This window comes from Delphinapterus leucas, chromosome 1 (genome assembly GCF_059928025.1).
Source record: "Delphinapterus leucas isolate spDelLeu-1000000601 "Yukka" chromosome 1, BTC_Dleu_Yukka2, whole genome shotgun sequence".
Lineage (NCBI taxonomy): Eukaryota > Metazoa > Chordata > Mammalia > Artiodactyla > Monodontidae > Delphinapterus > Delphinapterus leucas.
Window position 1 is genome coordinate 107,540,476 of NC_143129.1, and position 19,599 is coordinate 107,560,074.

Consider the following 19,599-nt stretch of genomic DNA (forward strand, 5'->3'; position numbering starts at 1 on the left):
TCATTTGTATGAACTAATGGCAAGGAGACAGACTAATGACAGATGAGCAAATTCTTACTATAAAGGGCCAAGAGCAACCATTTTAAGCTTTGTGGGCCATAAGGTCTCCGTTGCAACTACTCAATTCTGCTACTGTATAGCTAAAACAGCTAAGAATGAGATTGACTGTGGTCCTAAGAAAATTTTACCAAAAAAGATGGCAGTGGGATTTCAATGAAACCAGATCTTTTATCTATTTTTAATCTATTTTAAATATTTATGTTTTTAAAATATCCACTAAGAACTTATTTAAAGGGTTCCACTACTTTTTTAAAAAGCTAGAAAGCCATTATATCATTATAAGTAAAGGATCTCTGACTACCAAACGTCTGTGGTCTAGTGCAAAGATAATGTTAATATTCCCAGAAGTAAATTAACCATATTTTGAAAAACAATGCGCTAAATGATTCAAACCTAGCTCTACACAAAAAAATGACTGGTATACATACTGATAAATAATTTCTTTTTATGAGGGAGTAGATGAATAATGCCAAATAATATGAACTGATCTTTTAGAGCAAAAAAGTTCCATGGTCAAATAAATTTGCAAAAACCTGAGTTAACGCTAACAAATGTCTTTACCAAAGGCCCTCTCAAAGCTCTAATGTATAATATGCATTGTAAAACTCTCTGAGAGGGCTTTGTCGCACTAGCATTTCCTCCATCATTGCTAAGATTCCAAAGAACATACTTTGGGAAATGTTACTCTAGACCGATAGAAAAATTAATAGTCCAATTTTGACATAGCTGCTAAAAAGTGTTAAAAAAAATTTTTTTTAAAGCTGAACTAGAAAAAAGTTAAACTAGAGCCACACAAAAATGTTGTTTACAGCAATAAGAATATTAGAGACAAAAAGTAATTAAGTACAAAAGTTTAGAGGTTTAAATTAAAATTATTTGAACCAAACTTTACATAAAACCAAAGTGCTTTAGTGCTGCCCAAGCTGTGAAACACACAAGATTATCAAACTTTGGTAAAGCACATGCCATCATTCAGCAATGGTTTACCACTGGAGTAGCAGCTACAAATTTAAAAAATGGTTTCTTGAATAAAGCTTTATTTCTGCTTATTATCCCGCTGCAAAAGAAAAATAATCATCAATAAAGTAATTTTAGAGTAGTCCCAATCATAGTTACTTCTAAAACATACAGGAATCTTAAGATAGTTTGGTAATTTTAAAATGCTACTTATAGCCAAGCGGTTAAAAATAAAATATATATTTATGATTACATACGGCAGTATAGGGGAACAAACTTTGCCACCCCAAAACGTGTTTCTTTGGCATAAGGATTACTTTAGGCTGATTATTTTTAAGAAACAGAAGCCTCAGGAAGTCTTTCTTTTTGCCTCCCCCTTAGCTGCCTAAAGAATTTAGATAAAAGGGCCTGCTCCCAGAATAGAGCTATGACCAGAGATATCTGCAAAGCATATGGGCTAAGCGTGTGTGGGGAAAGTAGGCAGGACCTAGAGATCAGAGTCCACGCTGTGTCCCAGAGTCTCCACGTAGCCCAGCAAACAGTTGTTTACCAAACATTTGCTTTTCCATCTTCATGTGAATTGCCTTCCTCCCCTGTGAAGTCCCAAACCCCTACCCCCAACATCCTCTCTGTTGTTAGCTGAAGATGGTATTCAACATGAGGGCTTCGGCTATTCTGGCAAGTTACTAAGTTCTCCTGGGTCTCTCCCATGTACACATGTTATTAAACTTTTGTTTGATTTTCTCCTGTTAATCTGTCTCACACCCATTTAATTCTTAGACCAGCCAGAAGAACCTAGAAGGGCAGAGGGGAATTTCTTCCTCCCCAGCAGCAGCAACAAGATATGAAATATTACCTTCCATATCATAGAACTGCCAGTTTCTACCTTAAAGAAGGGGTCTGCCCTATTAAAATCTGCCCCATTCCGAAGTCATTAGTCACTGCTAACAAGTAAGCCTAAAAGATGTAACGGATATTAAAATTAAGTACATTAAGGACCATAACAAGTCTCTTTGTGACTCTATTTTAGCAGAAGAACATAAATCTAAACATACTTTGCAAGAGGCAAAATGGAAAAGACAAAGTTTATGATGTAGCTTTAGTAGCAAGTTAGAGAAATGTGTTAATTTTTCAAATAAAACTGTTCTATATTATGAATTCACAATATTTTAAAACTTTTAATTTGACCAAATATCAAAAGATCTCATGCACAGCAGAAGCTCAAAAATCTTTATTCAGGAGAAAATAAACAATTAACTTTTGTTTTTGTTTTTTTGGGGGAGGAGCAGAGAAAGGTTTATTGCAGGGCCAAGCAAGGAGAACAGGTGGCTCGTGCTCAAAAAAAACCCAAACTCAACAATTAACTTTATTTATTTATTTATTTTGGCCACACTGCACAGTATGCGGGATCTTCCCTGACCAGGGATTGAACTCATGCCCCCCGCAATGGAAGTGCACAGTCTTAACCACTGGACTGTCAAGGAAGTCCTCAACAATTAATTTTTAAATGACTGCTTCAGGGATTTCCCTGGTAGTGCAGTGGTTGAGAATCCACCTGCCAATGCAGGGGACATGGGTTCGATCCCTGGTCCGGGAAGATGCCACATGCCGCAGAGCAGCTAAGCTCGTGTGCCACAAGTACTGAGCCTGTGCTCTAGAGCCTGCGAGCTATAACTATTGAGCCCACGTGCCGCAACTACTGAAGCCCATGCACTCTAGGGCCTGCGTGCTGTAACTACTGAGCCCACTTGCTGCAACTACTGAAGCCCACACACCTAGAGTCTGTGCTCCACAACAAGAGAAACGACCGCAATGAGAAGCCCGCGCACCACAACAAAGAGTAGCCCCTGCTCGCCGCAACTAGAGAAAGCCCACACGCAGCAACGAAGACCTAATGCAGCCAATAAACAGACAAACAAATAAATAAAATGACTGCTTCAGAATCGTGAATTTGGGTTAAGAGTATAAGGAAGCTCCCTGTACTATTCTTGCAGCTTTTCTGCAAGTTTAAATTATGTCAAAATAATGTTTCTTAAAAACTCTTAAAATTTTTGTTTTTTTAATTTTTTTCTACATCTCATAACTGAATTTTAAGGCTGAGTACCCAACAAGTTGATTAGTCTAGTAGAATTATAAGTTGGCTCATGCTACATAATAACTTTCCTCTTATCCATCATTACCAATTAAATTAATGCACCACATACTCTTAGTGATGGATTTTCTCTAGAGCATTCAGTCTTTGAGAAAATTAAAATAAGCACCTATTTAATTAAAGTTGGAAATCCCTAGCTTAGAAAATTAAATATTATTCTTTTAGGTTACAAAAACATGAAATCACAAAATATGAATAAAAGGGAAAAAACTTTAAAAGATAATCTTCTATACTATACCATGATTGTACAGGGTTCTTTATATGTATCATGTGACTGACTGTACACAGATATCTAATATAATGTTATTCACAGTGGATGTAACCTGTTATTTTTGTCACAGGTAATTAATAACACTACAGTTGGGGAGCCTGTATTTTTATTAACAGATACGGCATTTAAATAATAAGTAAAGCCATCAAAGGAAAAAAATATAAAATTCTATAATCATGTAAAAGGACTTACATGTCTTCTCTATATTAATCATACAAATGACTCAACTTACTTGTACACAAAGCTCATAGAAAGAGAACTTAACAAAACTGATCCTGCTAAAGCTGATGTGCTAGCAGCAATGAACAAACACTTCAATTACTCATGCTTAACTTCTTAGAATTCCTTAGAGGATTCCTCACTGGGGCACAAACACACAAAACTGACCAGACTCCCCCTACAAATTCCTTTCAGGGAAACCAGACAATCAACAATCCCACAACTTGGCTTCTAGCAAGTTAAATATGAATACACAGCCGAGAGTGACTGCTTAAGGAAAGCTCTAAACTGAATGACAAAGATCAGAACAACAAAGGACACTGAAAGTCACAGACTTGAAAGAATGACTGCTACAAAAATGAACATTCATACAAAAAGATAGCTCCTGGAAATAAAATTAAAACAAATAAAAATTCACTGGATGATAAAGTTAAAAGAAATCTCCTAGAATATAATATAAAATGTCAGAGATGTAAACAGTAGAGAAATTATAGTCAGAAGATCAGTCCAGGAAGTCCAACACTCAACTAAGATTCCAGAAAAAGTATAGAAAACACTGGAGAGGAAGAACTTTTTTAAAAACACAAGAAAATTTAATTCTTCAGAATGAAGAATGAGTTTCTAGATTGAAAAGAGCCCACCTAGTGCCTAGCACAAACACACGGAATGAAAAAAAATTCACACCAACATTCAGTGAAATTCCCATAACACCAGCAATACAACATCAACAATAAAGAAATAATAAAAGCTTCCAAAGCAGGTAAAAGAAGATCCGCTGCTAAGGGCGGGCAATCAGCACAGGAATGGGACTCAACACCAAATGTGGAAGCTAGATCAGTAGTTTTTAACCTTGGCTGGGATCAAGGTTAGGATCACCTGGGATGCTTCAAAAAGTAATGATTGATTGAATCATTAGTAGGTCTCAAAATTCCCCAGATGATTCTAATTATACTGCAGCCAAGGTTGAGACCCACAGAGCCCTACAGAAGACAACAGGGTGATGCTTTCCAAATTCTGAAAAAAACTGATTTCCAATTTAGAATGAATAAATACAGCTAAATTATCAATCAAGTGTGAGAGAAGAAGACTTTATCAGACCCACAAGGTCTCAAAATTTTACTTCCCTTGTAACCTTTTCTCAGAAAAAGACTGCATCTGCCAAAATGAGAGAGTAAACTGAGGAAGAGGAAAACAAAAGATCCAGAACATAGGAGTTATTTAATGCAGGAAAGAAAGATGAAAAAAATTCTTAAGATCACGATAAAAGTAAATTCAAACATGACTGCTATTTAGTGAAGCTAAAGCACAATCAATCCTAATGAGGGCTGGAGGACAGAAAAGTAACAAGAGGTATGAGGTGGTAATAGATAAAAATCAGTAAGTTATCTAGTGTGTTTGACATATTACAATACTGAGATTTTTTTTTTTTTTTTTTTTTTTTTTGCGGTACACGGGCCTCTCACTGTTGTGGCCTCTCCCGTTGCGGAGTACAGGCTCCGGACGCGCAGGCTCAGCGGCCATGGCTCACGGGCCTAGCTGCTCCGCGGCATGTGCGATCTTCCTGGTCCGGGGCACGAACCCGTGTCCCCTGCATCGGCAGGCGGACTCTCAACCACTGCGCCACCAGGGAAGCCCCCAAATACTGAGATTTTATAGTGTTGTCAATAAGCTTGAGCTGAATTAGTAAGAAGTAGGCAAAAAATTAATGTGCACAAAAACCTGCAATTTATAAATGCCGGGAAAAGAAGTTGTATATAAAAGAAACTACCAAAGAAGAGCATTTGGCTCAGCTGTAAACAAAGTCAAAATCATGTAAACAATAAATTCTGATTTAACAAAAAATTGTGATATAACATTGAGAGAATGAGCACAGACATGGGTAGGAGTGGAAAAGAGCTAATTCTCATCTTCCAAAAGAGAAATAAATACACGCATAGTCTCTAAGACTGAAAAATCTAGAGACAGTAACATAAGTGTGTTACTATGAAATGCAGAGACAAAATAAGAGATGAAACAGTAAAAAGAACAGAAGACAACTGGCTCCAGGAATGACAGTTACAGGTGGGAGGAATGGGGCACAGAACTAATGTTTTTGTGATTAAGTCCTGTATGGCTATTTGATATTAAACTATATTCATGTTTTACTTTTTAAGCTTTTCATATATTACTTTGATTGAAATAAAAAGGCATGGCACTGACCGAAGGATTCAGGGCGCCCTGAATTGAATATTGGCGTCTGTACCATTTACACATATTCAGAGGCACGTGGTCGGGGCTTTAATCCTATGCAGATAACCTTCTTTGTTCTTCTAGAGAGATGAGTCAGAAAACACCTGCATAAAGCATTCTGCCTCTCCTACAAATCCTCTAAGCCACACACAAATCAAGGATGTCAGAAAAAAACTTACAAAATTTGGGAGCATTTAAAAATTTTAAGTACTGTCATTCAAACAGTTACGTTATACTAAGTACTTTAAGAAATTTTCTGATAAAATACTGCATGCCAGGAAACAAAATTCCAAGAAAAAATTTTTTACTGACATTCAAATCGGTATCATGAGGAATAAATCCTTTATTAACAGATAAATGTTAATATCCCAACTGTTTTTTTGTTTTTAAATTCCAAATCATCAATTGCAGTGATTAATACATGTACAAAGACTATAATGAAAAAATATATAAAGCACTAACTTCAGAAACTGAAGAAAATGTCTAAGAATTTTTTTCTGTTTAATAAACATTCTCAACATGATTCCCTGAAATGCTTTGATATTTTCCTCAAATTATCTCATTAATTTCAGACATCCAGCTTGGTGACTTTTTAAGTTCCCACTACAGCATTTATTATACTGCATATTAATTTTCTTTCTTTCTTTCTTTCTTTTTGGCTGTGCCCCGGGGGCATGCGATATCTTAGTTCCCCAACTAGGGATCGGACCTGTGCCCCCTACAGTGGAAGCGTGGAGTCTTAACCACTGGACCGCCAGGGAAGTCCCATAATTTTCTGTTTACTTGTCTCTGACCCTCTATAAACGGCCAGCTCTGCAGGGCTTGGTACAGGGTCTCTCCTGTTCGCTCATGGGTACATCCCTATCACTGCCTGTGGCACAAGGGAGACAATAAATATCTACTAAGTAAATGAACAAAGACATAATTTGACTTAAGTATTTATACCTAACTTAGAATCTATTTCTTGCTTAAAATAACACTTAAATATGACACAAATTAGTATTTCATACATACAGGACGAAGATGAAAAGTACCTTTCAATGAGTGTCCCGTTCTGAATCATCCAAACATCACAATATGTTCGAGACACCAGCATAACAGCAATAAGTATCAAGTAACCTGTCTAAAATAAACCAGGTACAGTAAATTAATTAAATGCATTTTAGAAAGTTAAAAGAAACATTACTTTGGTAAAGATTTTTGGTTTCTAAATTCAAAGCTTTATTCTAGCTTTAATGTAGTTGGCTGACATTTTACCTACAGGTTATTTTTAAATATAATTTTGAAAGAAGTTTAAAATATAATGTAAATGGAAAAGGCCTTACAGATCATTTAATCTAATTTTTCATCCAGATTCAAAAGTGAATCCCAGGCAGGTCAAATGACTTGTCTTCATATAATTAGTCAATGACAGAAACCAGCAGTATAACTTAGACTACCTAAATCACAGTGTATTGTGATTGTCCTATGTTTTTAATATACAACTCTAATAAAGAAAAATGACAACTACCAATATACAGTTAAGAACAAATACTGAAGCCTAAAATTTTGCTTAAGTAGAATAAATTTGGTTCTGTTTGTTAGAAAAATCTCTTAACAGTGTCCCTGCCCTTGCAGGGCTTTCAATTTAGTTATTAAGGCAAGATTTACACATAAAATGTAAGAAAACAGACCAGTGTAGGTAAGTATATTTGCATCACTTCACGTGATACGTGGCAGGATCGAAAGGTCTGAGGTAGCAAAAAAGGCTTATGACATTAGAAATACATTAAATAAACCAAGTAAAACAAAGGAGAAAATGAGGATTATGAGTAAAAAAAAAAAAAAAGATGAAAGATTTAATGGAAAATAAAAAATAGATTAAAACCATATGAATTACAGTATTGCACATCCAGCAGAGCTTATAAAACTACTGCAAGCTTTTAGGTAGAACAGAATATTAAAAAGTGTTTACAGAGCATTACTTAAGCAATGCTGGGCAAGATGGATCATCGTGGGGGAGAGGTGAGAGGCTGAGTGGCTGGCTAGGAGTCAATTGTCTTTGTGTGGGATGAAAATCTACCCTCCAGCCTCCAACTGCAACACACACCCATTCAAAGGTGACCTTAAACTTTCTAAATGGGAAAAATATGACAGCAGCATAGAAGCTAAAGTCAGAGAAGAGGGTGTGTGGCAGGGGCAATGTTTGTTGGATAAGGTGTTTGATTTCAAAGTTATGGAATTGAGAGGCAAATGCATCTATGACTTTTGTAATTTTTGCAAAACAAATCTTGTTTTTTAAAAAAGGTGAAGGTACTGAAAATACAGCCCTTAAGTGAAAGACAAGGCAGGGAGTCATAAACACGGAAGTAATAAATGAATCCATAAGAAAGAAGGCAATGTCAAAGAAAGTCTACACAACTGAGTTGTGACAGCTGCTCCCCCAACGTTTGCCAGAGTTGTCCATCAAGGAAGATACCATCTTCCTACCCTCTCCCACCATCTCGAAGTTAGGTATTAAACTGACAACAGAAGAACCTACTGATTTTAATAAATCCTATTTGTAGATGACACTTTAACGGTAATGCTAACTTTTAATTCAGACCTTAAGTACAGCCTCAATCCTAAATTAATCATTTGAGGAATAAAGGTAACATTAGACAAAGATAGTTTATTTTTGCCTTTATTTTATATACTTTGCTTAATTTTTTCTTTAAATAAGTATCAAGTTTATTATCTCATTTAGCAAAATCTGCCGAACTTTGATTATTGACAGTCCTGAAATGCCTTTTTATGCAAAGGCTGTCCTCAGAATCACCATAATTCCATTACTGGGTTCGTAGAATATGTCAGAAACTAAAGATAGGCTTGATTTAGGCAGTCCCTCACCTTATGATACAGATGAACTTCCATATGTTCATATGCAGCATTTTTATTTCATAAATTGATTAAATTAATCTCTCTATCTCTACCTCCTATTATCTGTGATTTCTACTGGAGTTTATTTCACTTTCTTGAACTGGGGTTAAGCCCGGATTTTTATATCCCTCAAAGATGGTTCGTAAAATGGCTCTGTGGCATGGATGCACCTTGACAGAACTGGGAGGTTGGCCAAGTTAGGCCCATCTACCTTCTTACTAACTCCCAGAGATCTATTCAATGTCTCACATTCATTTCATATTCAGCAAACCTCTGCTAAAAGGTTAAATGAACATTAAGCTGTTAACTGATAAGGGGGGGGGGGTAATACACAAATCTTTCCAGAGAAGAAGCTTGTATTTTAAATAAAGATTCTTCAAAGTCAGGTAGATTGTAGAATGAGAAAACAATTAATTATATCCAGAGAGTCACGGGATGCCTTCACAAAGAAGATAAAGAGCATTAAGCTGTTTTTTAAACATATTCGTTTTTGTTGGGGGTGTTGTCACAAACATGGTGTCATGAAAGTACGAGGGCACAAGGCCTGGCTACAAAACAGCAAAGGACCTTCCAAGTAGATGGTATGCAAAGGAAGAGCAAAGTCACGTGATTAACCCTATAGGAGAAAAGAAGCCAAATGTTCTTATTCGGGTTTTAGAAAGAAGACTAGTTAGAAAAGGAGAAGAGATTATAATAATCCAAGCAAGTGAGAACAGTACAAATGGAAAGTAAGGGACTAATCGAAGAGAAACTCAAGGATGCTTGGAAAAAACATTTAAAATATAAGGGACGAAGCAGATTTAAAAAGTGCATTTTCCAATTTTTCTTCAAGAAACACAGGATCTCTATCTAATTAGAAAAAAAACAAATGTTATTAAATTATTTTTTAGAGTCTCTTTTAAGGGCAGAGTCAACAAGACATGACGCTGAAGTGAGAGGAAGGAGAGCAAGTCCAGTGTGATGGAGGAATGTGCCTTTCCTTTGAGAATTATAGTGCTTTTGGAATGTCTTATCCTTTTCCTGCTATCGATAGATTACAAGCCTAAAGCTTTTTAAAATTTGAACAGTGGGAAACAATTATGTTTGAAGAAGACAAACTTGACAGAAAAGATTTAAAAAGGAGAGATTCGGGCTTCCCTGGTGGTGCAGTGGTTGAGAGTCTGCCTGCCGATGCAGAGGACACGGGTTCGTGCCCGGGTCCGGGAAGATCCCACATGCCACGGAGCAGCTGGGCCCGTGAGCCATGGCCGTTGAGCCTGCGCATCTGGAGCCTGTGCTCCGCAACGGGAGAGGCCACAACAGTGAGAGTCCCGCGTACCGCAAAATAAATAAATAAATAAATAAAAAAGGAGAGATTCTTTGAAATGAGACTAATTAAAGAACACTGTAATATCTAGGTAAGAATATTTAGAAAGAAAAATTAGCAGATAGCAGTGACTGAAAGGATGATAGGTAGGTATGGGGAGGAGAAAGAGTCAACAGTGATAATATTTCTAGTTGTACAAAAGGAGAATATTAAGGTAATTAAAGATGGAGAACACAGCATTATGTTATTTTTAATCATTAAAATACTTAATAAATCATGACAAAGATAATCTTGACAAAAGAGTAAATGAAAGAATAACAAAACTTTATTCTTACAACCAGTTCACTTCCTGAAAATACTTGAAGAATTCAGGTATCTTAAAAACATATTTAATCAAATATGAAGAAGCAACTCTCAAACATATTCCATATCAATGCTACTTGTTAACATCGTAATGTAATAAAAAGGTCTTTCTAAATTTAATCTCGTTTGCATTATATTATAATAAAGCAACACCATTTAGGCTGGCCGTACTGAAGTACTCTAGTATTTCACATAAAATATAATAATATTTCATAAACAAGAGAAAATCATTTAAAAACTGGCGCTGAACAACAAGGGTACTTGCATGACAGGCAATGACTTAGACAAAAATTTAGTCTTCATTACCTACAGAGGAGACACTTGACCTGCAGTAGAACAAAGCCTTTATAATTCTATTGTTCTGATCTCACATAAGCTTTAAAGTTGAACACTTAATATTATCATTTCATAAGACTTACCTCTTTACAAAATGTTCTAGGGACCATGATTTTCAGAATTCGTGTGAGCCTTGAAAAAAACACCTTGTCCACCACAGCTCGTTCTTTTTTCCCCTCTTTCTACATTAAAAAAAAAAAGAAAGAAAGAAAGCTCTTAAAATAGTTATAACAAATTAAAGAACCATGTTTCATCTAAGGCAACATAAACAACTACTAAGATGGATACTGCATTTGAAAAACATAGTCTTGTACTGCTCTTCATATTCAAACATGCTTTCAAGAAACTAAGATGTTACCAAAAACTGAATAAGGAAGTGAGAACTTCCTTTCAGAAGTGAAGCTGCAGAAATAGCTGGAAAAAGAACACTGCAAACAGAAGAAACAACAAATGCCAAGGTAAAAGCTCGTTTAATAACAAAATGGCCAATCTGGCTGGAGCTGTGAGCAAGAGAAAGTAGTAGAAGATGAGGTCAGAGGACAGCTAAGAAATGGCCATTATCCACCTCATTACTGTTTGTTCATCATCCACTTCCTTACTAACAACAGAATTTTAAATAAATCCTGAACAGGAGCTTTCCTGCTATCAATTACAGGAAACTTTTGGATTCCTAGATTTATCATTTAACATTTCTAATATGCACTCTTCCTTACAAATTCAAAGACAGACAAGGTTCCCTCACTCATACAGTTCACATTCTAGCAGGGGAAACCCAGATAAAAATAAACCAATAAATAAACCGTTACAGATAGACTAGGCAGGGTCAAGAGAAAAAGAATGATCCAGAGAAGTATGAGAAGAAAGGTCTCTTTGGGGGAGGGTAGTAAAGCACAGGGAACACCAAGCACAAAACCCAGTTCAGGAATAAAATTGGTATGCACACTGAAGAGCAAGATGACAGTGCTGCTAGAGCAGAGGGGACAAAAGGAGAGAAGCTGAAGAGATGCGCAGGACCTATAAAAAACAGAGCCCTGAAGCCATAGAAGGATTTAGAGTTTACTGTCAGTGTAGAGGGAAACCACTGACGATAATTAAGAGGGGTAAATCATTTTATTACCCTCAGATATTTCTTCATTTTCACTGGCCCAAGAAAATAGAGCTATAAAACCATTTGCAAGGATAAGGAAAGAGTGACACGAACTGGGTATAGTGGACGTTATTTACTTCATTACCCTTGGGCTGTCTGGAAGAACAGGCAGAAGAAACTCCTCAATAGGCAAGACTCTCCAGAAGGACCCCAGCCCCAATTGAGCTCCTTTCCCCAACTCCTATAATCACAGCTCACTTATGTATTAACTACTACGCTCTTGATAAACAAGTACCCATGGTATAGTAAATTCTATTAGTTAGACAAACTTTGCTGTAACTATGCTTTAATTAAATTAATATCTAACTTGATAAACCTTAAGTGAGTTGTTTGTGTACTGAATTAGAATAATAAGCTACCATCCATATGTCACACACTGTGCTAAGGGCTTTATATATGTAATCCTAATAGATACTGCATGTCGTACAGAACTGTAGACAAGAGATGAAGGCACTGGGTGTGTAGAGTTAGATCAGAAAGACTAAGACAGAAAGAACTGGATAAGAACCAACCTACCGTGTAACTGCTGGAACAGAGTTCAGGTCTTTCAAACCGTACAAAGGTTGTAAACCCCATCCCACTGAGTCACAGGCCCAGTCTACTTCATTCACACATGTATGTATTCATTCATTCAATATTTACTTGGCCCAAGGCACTGTTCTAAACCATGGGGACACACCAGTGAACGAAACACAAAATGCCCTACTCACAGTCTATTTACTCTAGCTAGGCTATTCTCCTCAAGCCAAACCTTACAACTTCAACCTAAATATCCCCTTTCACCTCCCCAAACTGAGAAAGTATAGGAAGAAAAGAATAAAGAGAAAGCAATGTACATCAACTACCTTTAAAGAAAGTTAGACTTCTACTCTCGTTTCCCTCCTGTCACTGCCTCCCTACCTCACTTCATCCCACCTGTAGTCAGTACCTTCTCCATCCCTAGCTTGAGCCTTAGACAGAATAATTCCAAGGTGAAACGGCCACCTTCTGACTTAAACAGAGGATAACTATTTCCAGCTGTTCTCAAGAAATGATCTAGGGCAAACAATGAGGAAGGTTTAAAAAAAAGTTATAAGAAAGTAACAACGAAGCACGTCGTATATAATTAGCAGTTTACCTGGTATTAATTTCTCCTCCTCTTTTTCTTCTGTCCCTGCTCCTATTTCTTAAGCTGTCTGAAAGCTGACTTTATTATTTTCATTACATTTGAATCCATAAAGGGAACGATATACTTCCTAAAGTCAGGAAACACCAAACATCTGGGCTGGAGGGCTGACTCAGGCTGAAGAAATAATCAAGATGCTGTACCATTCTTTTTTTAAAAAAAAAAACATGGAACGCTTCACGAATCTGCGTGTCATCCTTGCGCACGGGCCATGCTAATCTTCTCTGTATCATTCCAATTTTAGTATATGTGCTGCCGAAGCGAGCACTGTACCATTCTTGATACATAATAAAAGTCATACCTGAAACCAATCTAAATGCAAATACTTACAGAGACAGTACATCTCATAAACACTACTAGCTTCTCCTAAGAATTCATTTTAACCACAATTAACTTTCCCCATCTTTAAACTTCCCAGTAATTTTTTAAAAATATAAAAAATACTTTTATGATATAAATCTAACATGCAAATCATAGGAAAAAAACAACCATTAAAGACCATTTAAGAAGCTAAAGTGATAATGCAGTCAGAAAAAAAAAAAATGTACCTAACATTCAGGAGGCAACAAGGTCAAAGGGCAACGAGAAGTTCCTATTGATGTGTCAATCAACTTAGAAAGGTGACATGAACCAGAACTTACCAGAAAAGACAGATGTTTGAAATAGCAAATAAAAGGTCATGTTGTGCTGACAAAAGTGTAAGCATTTCTGTATATTGTTAGAGGAAGTATAAATCAACATAACTATTATGTTGCATCTATCAAAATATAAAACATACACTCATTGCAAAATGTAAAACAATCCCGCAAATTTACTTTTAGAAACTTATCCTAGAGATATTCCTGAACATATGCTTAAACACATAAATGAAAAAACTTGCACATTGTTTTATAATACTATAAAATTAAAAACCTAAATGTACAGCAATTATGAGATACTACATAAATCATGGTAAATTTATGCAATGAAGATTCTACACAACTGTAAAAAAGGAAGCAGCTCATATTCATACAAGAGAATACTATAGAATGGTTAATTAACTAGATCTATAGCTATCAACATAGATGGATCCTAAAAAAACATTATGCTGAAAAAAAAGGAGAACGATACGTACAATGACTCAATTTATAAAATTTTTCAATAAGCAAAATAATTCTACCTATATTGTTTATGGAGATATACGCACACCCCAAAAGTACAAAAATATGCATGGGAATGCTGAAGACCAAACCCAGCACAGTGCTACCTTTGTATATTTTGAATTTTATACCCTGTGTATTACATCAAAAAGAATAAATATTTTAAAACAAGTCAACTATCTCTTTATACTATTCTCTATCTAAATTTTTTTCTACTTAAATCTAATGTCTTATGAAACTTGTCTCACCTCAACCCATCCCACCAAAGATTATAAAAAATTTCAAGAAAAAATTCTTTTCAATTGCATCCCCTCATAAGTGACACACATTCACTGTCGTAAAATTAGAAAATTCTGATGAGCAAAAATAAGGAGCCTATAGCTACCACTGAGAGACATCAACTGTTAATATTTGGCATATCTCTTACCAAATTTCATTTCAGCATATGTCTGTGTGTGCACTTCCTATAGATTTCACAAATGTGGTATCAGGATGTACACTGCCTTAAACCCTTTTTTTGGCCAACAATTTGATCTAAACTAAATTTATTTTGCTTACACTATATGACTAGCAAACAAGTGTATATATATATTTAAATGTACAAAAAAAATAGGAAGAATTAAAATATGAGTGAATGAATACTGCTGTACTGGATAGTTTCACCGATGTCCTAGAACTTTCAGATACGGTGGTATACAAATAGTAGCTATAACTAAGATAACTAAGGTTTGATTACTCAGGTATAATTTAGATATAAGAGATTATGAAGATGGAAATTTGCCAAATGACTGGAGATAAGCATATCTTGTCCCATTTTTCAAAGATTATGGAAACTGGAGAACAGCAATTTTGATGTCCATCTCCAGGATATTCAGAGAATAGACATTAATATTGAGGGTTTAGGAAGACCTAAGAGACGCTAATCCTTAGAAGCCAGCAGAAGTTTACTAGGAAGAAGTCATGTCAAAGCCTTCTAATTTCCTTCTTTGTTAAGGATACTGTGCTAGTATATTAGCTGACATGCACAACATTAAGCTCCATGAGGGTAGGAATTTCTGTTAACTGCTATACACGCAGAACCAAGAACAATGCCAGGCATATATGAGGGGCTCAATCAATATTTTTTGACAGGCTGACTTAATAAATGAATTAACAAATTAATCAAGGAATTTGACGTTTCTTATAAAACTATTGTGGCCTTAATGGAGAAATAAAGACCAGATTTTTCTGCAGTTGGATATAGTCACAGCTGAATAAACCATAACCAAAAAAACAAAGATTAAGAGATGCCACAGAGGAATTTTCTGGTCCTAACCTAGTCAATACTATCAGCAATTGTGAGGAAGATAGAGAAGACAAATTAAGTTTGTACATAATACCTTCCACTTAACACACTAGATGTTAGAATTATATTCAGAATTATACTAGGGAGTTCCCTGGTGGCCTAGTGGTTAGGATTCCAGGCTTTCACTGCCATGTCCCGGGTTCAATCCCTGGTCAGGGAACTGAGATCCCGCAAGCTGTGCAGTGTGGCCAAAAAGAAAAAAAAGAAAATTAATAGAGTAATAGAATAGACATATTATAGAATAGACTAATAGTATAGACCCTATAGGCTGACATTTACAGGGAAACAACTGAGTTACCATGTGACCTAGCAATTCTACTCCTAAGTATATACCCAAGAGAAATGAAAACATATGTCCACACAAAAACTTGTACATGAATGTTCAATAATTTGGGCATTATTCATAATGACCAAAAGGGGGAAACCACTTAAATTTCCCTCAACTGATGGATAAATACATGTGGTATATCTAAACAATGAAATACTATTCAGCAATAAAAAAGAATGAAATACCGATACATTCAACAATACATATGAACCTTGAAAACATCATGTTAAGTGAAAGAAGCCAGTCACAAAAGGCCACATATTACATGATTCTATTTATATGAAATGTCCAAAATAGGCAAATCAATAGAGCCAGAAAGTAGATCAGTGGTTACCAAGGGCCAGGAGGAGAGGGTAATGAGGAATGACTGCTAATGTGTATGGAATTTCCTTCTGGGGAATTGAAAATTTTCTAAAATTAGATAGTGGTGATGGCTGTACAACTCTGTGAACATACTAAAACCACTGAATTGTACACTTAAATAGATGGATTTTATGGTATATGAATTACATCTCAATAAAACTGTCATTAAAAAAAGAAATAAAGAAATCAACTGATGAATACAGACGTCTGTCAAAAGAGCTGTTCATCAGAAAGACACCTGAAGGCTTACAATTTATCACAAACTCCACTTAATATAAACAGAAGTAATGGCTAAAGAAGTAAAAGCAACTTTAGGCTGAATTTTAGCAACATGATGTTCATATCAAGAAATGTAGTAGTGCTGATGCATTCCACACTAGTCAGACCACGTCTACATTAGACTACATTCTATAGACCACAGACTACATTCTATCCTAAACTTAATGTCTAGAGGAACTAACTAGTATAGATCCAGAGGAATGTATACATAATTTACGAACAATTAGAAACCATGTCACCTGAGAAACACTTGAAGGAATGAGGATTGCTTAGCGGGGGAAAAAGATTCAGAAAATACAACCATCTTCAAACAATATGAGAGTCTGTTAAGAGAAAATAGAGTAAACTTGTCCTGTGTTTCTACAAATGACAAAATAGAGGCTTAGAGAGGGAAGATTAATTCCATCATGGACTTGAACTAATACAGTTATGGCTATCTCCTAGGTAGTACTTTCCATCAAATGAACAGATTCAAGTAAATACGAAAAGTCACCTACCAAGGATTCCTATTTTAGGAAGAATTCCTATAATATGTAGTGGATTAGAGATGATATTTAAGTTCCCTTCTAATTCTTAAATTCCGTGATTTTATCCTAATTCAAAAATATATAATGAAACAAATGAAATAAATGCACGAAATCCCAAAGAGTAGACAACATAAATTTTACCTCATTGTTCCGTAATGGTGGTTTTCCATTTTTCTTACTGCAGAGAAAAAGAAAAAAGAGCAAGACAGCTTTATTTGCAAACTGTTCCCATCATAAAATATTATTTTAAGATATCAAAAGAATATATCAAATTCTCCAAATGAATTTCTTCTTTTACATTTCATACTGAGATAGAATATATTAAATACAATAGTCCAATTGTATAATCCACAGTCCTCTTACTAAGTATAAATCACAAAAAGTGCTCAATAAATGTTAACTACTACTATAATACATCAGGCATTACGTTGTAATTTTTTCATACACACACAACTACACTTATTTTACAAATTCTCCCATGGAGATGCAGAGTCTGTTTTTCCATCCTTGAATCAAGGCTTGGCCAAGATATTAGCAAATTGACACAAGGAAGGCCTTGAAAAACATTTGTGCATTGGGCTCACTCTCTTGCTGCTGGGAATCTTTTCCCAGCCATGTGAGCAATCCCAGGTTAGCTGCCTAAAGGATGGGAGACCATGTGTCATTTCCATGTTACAAATGAAAAAACTGGCTTGGGGGACTTCACTGGCAGCACAGTGGTTAAGAATCCGCCTGCCAATGCAAGGGACACGGGTTCGAGCCCTGGTCTGGGAAGATCCCACATGCCGCGGAGCAACTAAGCCAGTGATCCTGCACTCTAGAGCCCGCTCACCATAACTACTGAGCCCGCTCACCACAATTACTGAAGCCCACGTGCCTAGAGCCCGTGCTCCGCAACAAGAGAAGCCACCGCAATGAGAAGCCCGCACACCGCAACCAAGAGTAGCCCCCGCTCACCGCAACTAGAGAAAGACCCAACGCAGCCAAAAATAAATAAATAAATAAATTTTAAAAAAAGAAAGAAAGAAAAAACTGGCTTGGAAAAGTCAGTACCATGCCCAAGGTTCACGCTACTCAAAGTAGTTAATCTAGCACCCCAAAACAATATAATAACCAGGCTTGGCTTCTTTTTATACACACTACCATAGCACCCTATGCTTCTATATAACATTAATCACATATTAAATCTCTTGTTTAACATATATTTCCTCCCACTATATTAGTTCTATGAGATCAGGAGCTATTGCAGGTTGGCTTCTCCAAAGTAGAGGCAAGGTGGTGTTCAGAGTACAAAATGTTTATTAGAGATCAGTGTCTGTGAAAGGAAGGCAAAGAAAGAAAGTTTGGGCAGAACTCAAACTGTGATATAGGCCAACAAAATTTCAGCCAACCAAGTGGGAAGCCCTGAATCAAATACTGTCCATCATAGTGCTCTGTAATGGGATGAAATGGTCAGGTCTTTAAACCTCTTTCTAGCTCAGCATGCAAATGTATGCTGCTCCAGGGAGATCATGACCTTGAGGGAGGTAGCTCTGCAGGTAAGGCAGACCCTAGAGGTGTGTGCAGAAGGGGCTACCTGGTAATCCGCACTCCTCATAGCTGGATAGTGAGCCCTTCTTTGAAGGGGAATCTGGGTAGCATATCTCCTTGTCTACTACAGGGGTCATATATTACCCAACCCTGTATGTTCAATACCTAGTTGAGCCACAGCAATCTGTACAGCAATCAGTGAACATTTTCAGTAATAGGATACCACGTCACTGAATAACGCTAGAAAGGCAAACAACTATTGATACAATTCGGTAGATGCTATCATTTTTAAAGTGCTTAGGTTTATTACTGTTTCTAGTTTCAATTATACTGCAGGATTGTTCATCTGTTTTTAAATTTCCATGAGACCGCAAAACTGTTTCACAGAATGCCTTTTATATATATGTTCAAGCATGCACAGTTAATTATGAGCCCCTTTTATAAATAAGGCTTTCTAAATTCCTCTTTTTAAGAATTCTTTAATGTTTCCTCAATTTTGAAGATACCAGCTATATAAATACATATAAATTACTTAGGATAAATTAGAGCAGTATACTATATTTATGAGCTAAATCCATTAAAATAAAAGTATTCAACATGTTCAAAATATATTATCAATATGCACACAAAATGGCGAGGTATCTATAATACCTAGAACAATCACTAAATATCAGTTATCTTGTCACATTTCAGGGTATAACCAACTGAAGTTATTTTTAAATCTAATTTTGTGACTATGTGAATGATAACCTTAAACCAGTCTATTATACCAATATCAATGTCATGTTCAGTCACGAGCTGCTCATCTATCTTCTTCTCACTCAATAAATCAGCACACTTTCCAAATTACGATGGCACTCCTGCATCAATCCTTTTCATTGCCTTGCCCAACATCCAGGCGTGGGCAAAGGCAAGGAAAAGAGAATCGCAGTACCAGGATAAGATATATAAAAGCAACTTGGTTGCTAGAGTATGAAACAACGGC

The 19,599-nt window shown here is 36.1% G+C and overlaps 1 protein-coding gene and 1 non-coding gene across 2 annotated transcripts in view; both read right to left on the reverse strand.

Annotated features, from left to right (window-relative positions):
• ABCD3 (ATP binding cassette subfamily D member 3) overlaps positions 1-19,599 on the reverse strand; it is a 96,766-nt gene that overhangs the window by 55,281 nt on the left and 21,886 nt on the right. The window contains exons 2-4 of the mRNA XM_022553304.3: positions 17,226-17,262; positions 10,875-10,973; positions 6,923-7,011 (exon numbers count right to left, since the gene is read on the reverse strand). Of these exons, the coding sequence (XP_022409012.1) occupies positions 6,923-7,011; positions 10,875-10,973; positions 17,226-17,262 (225 nt within the window). The remainder of the gene's footprint in view (positions 1-6,922; positions 7,012-10,874; positions 10,974-17,225; positions 17,263-19,599) is intronic.
• On the reverse strand, positions 13,265-13,371 carry LOC115801880 (U6 spliceosomal RNA). Its single transcript, XR_004022238.1, has one exon. It is a non-coding gene; the product is annotated as a U6 spliceosomal RNA (small nuclear RNA).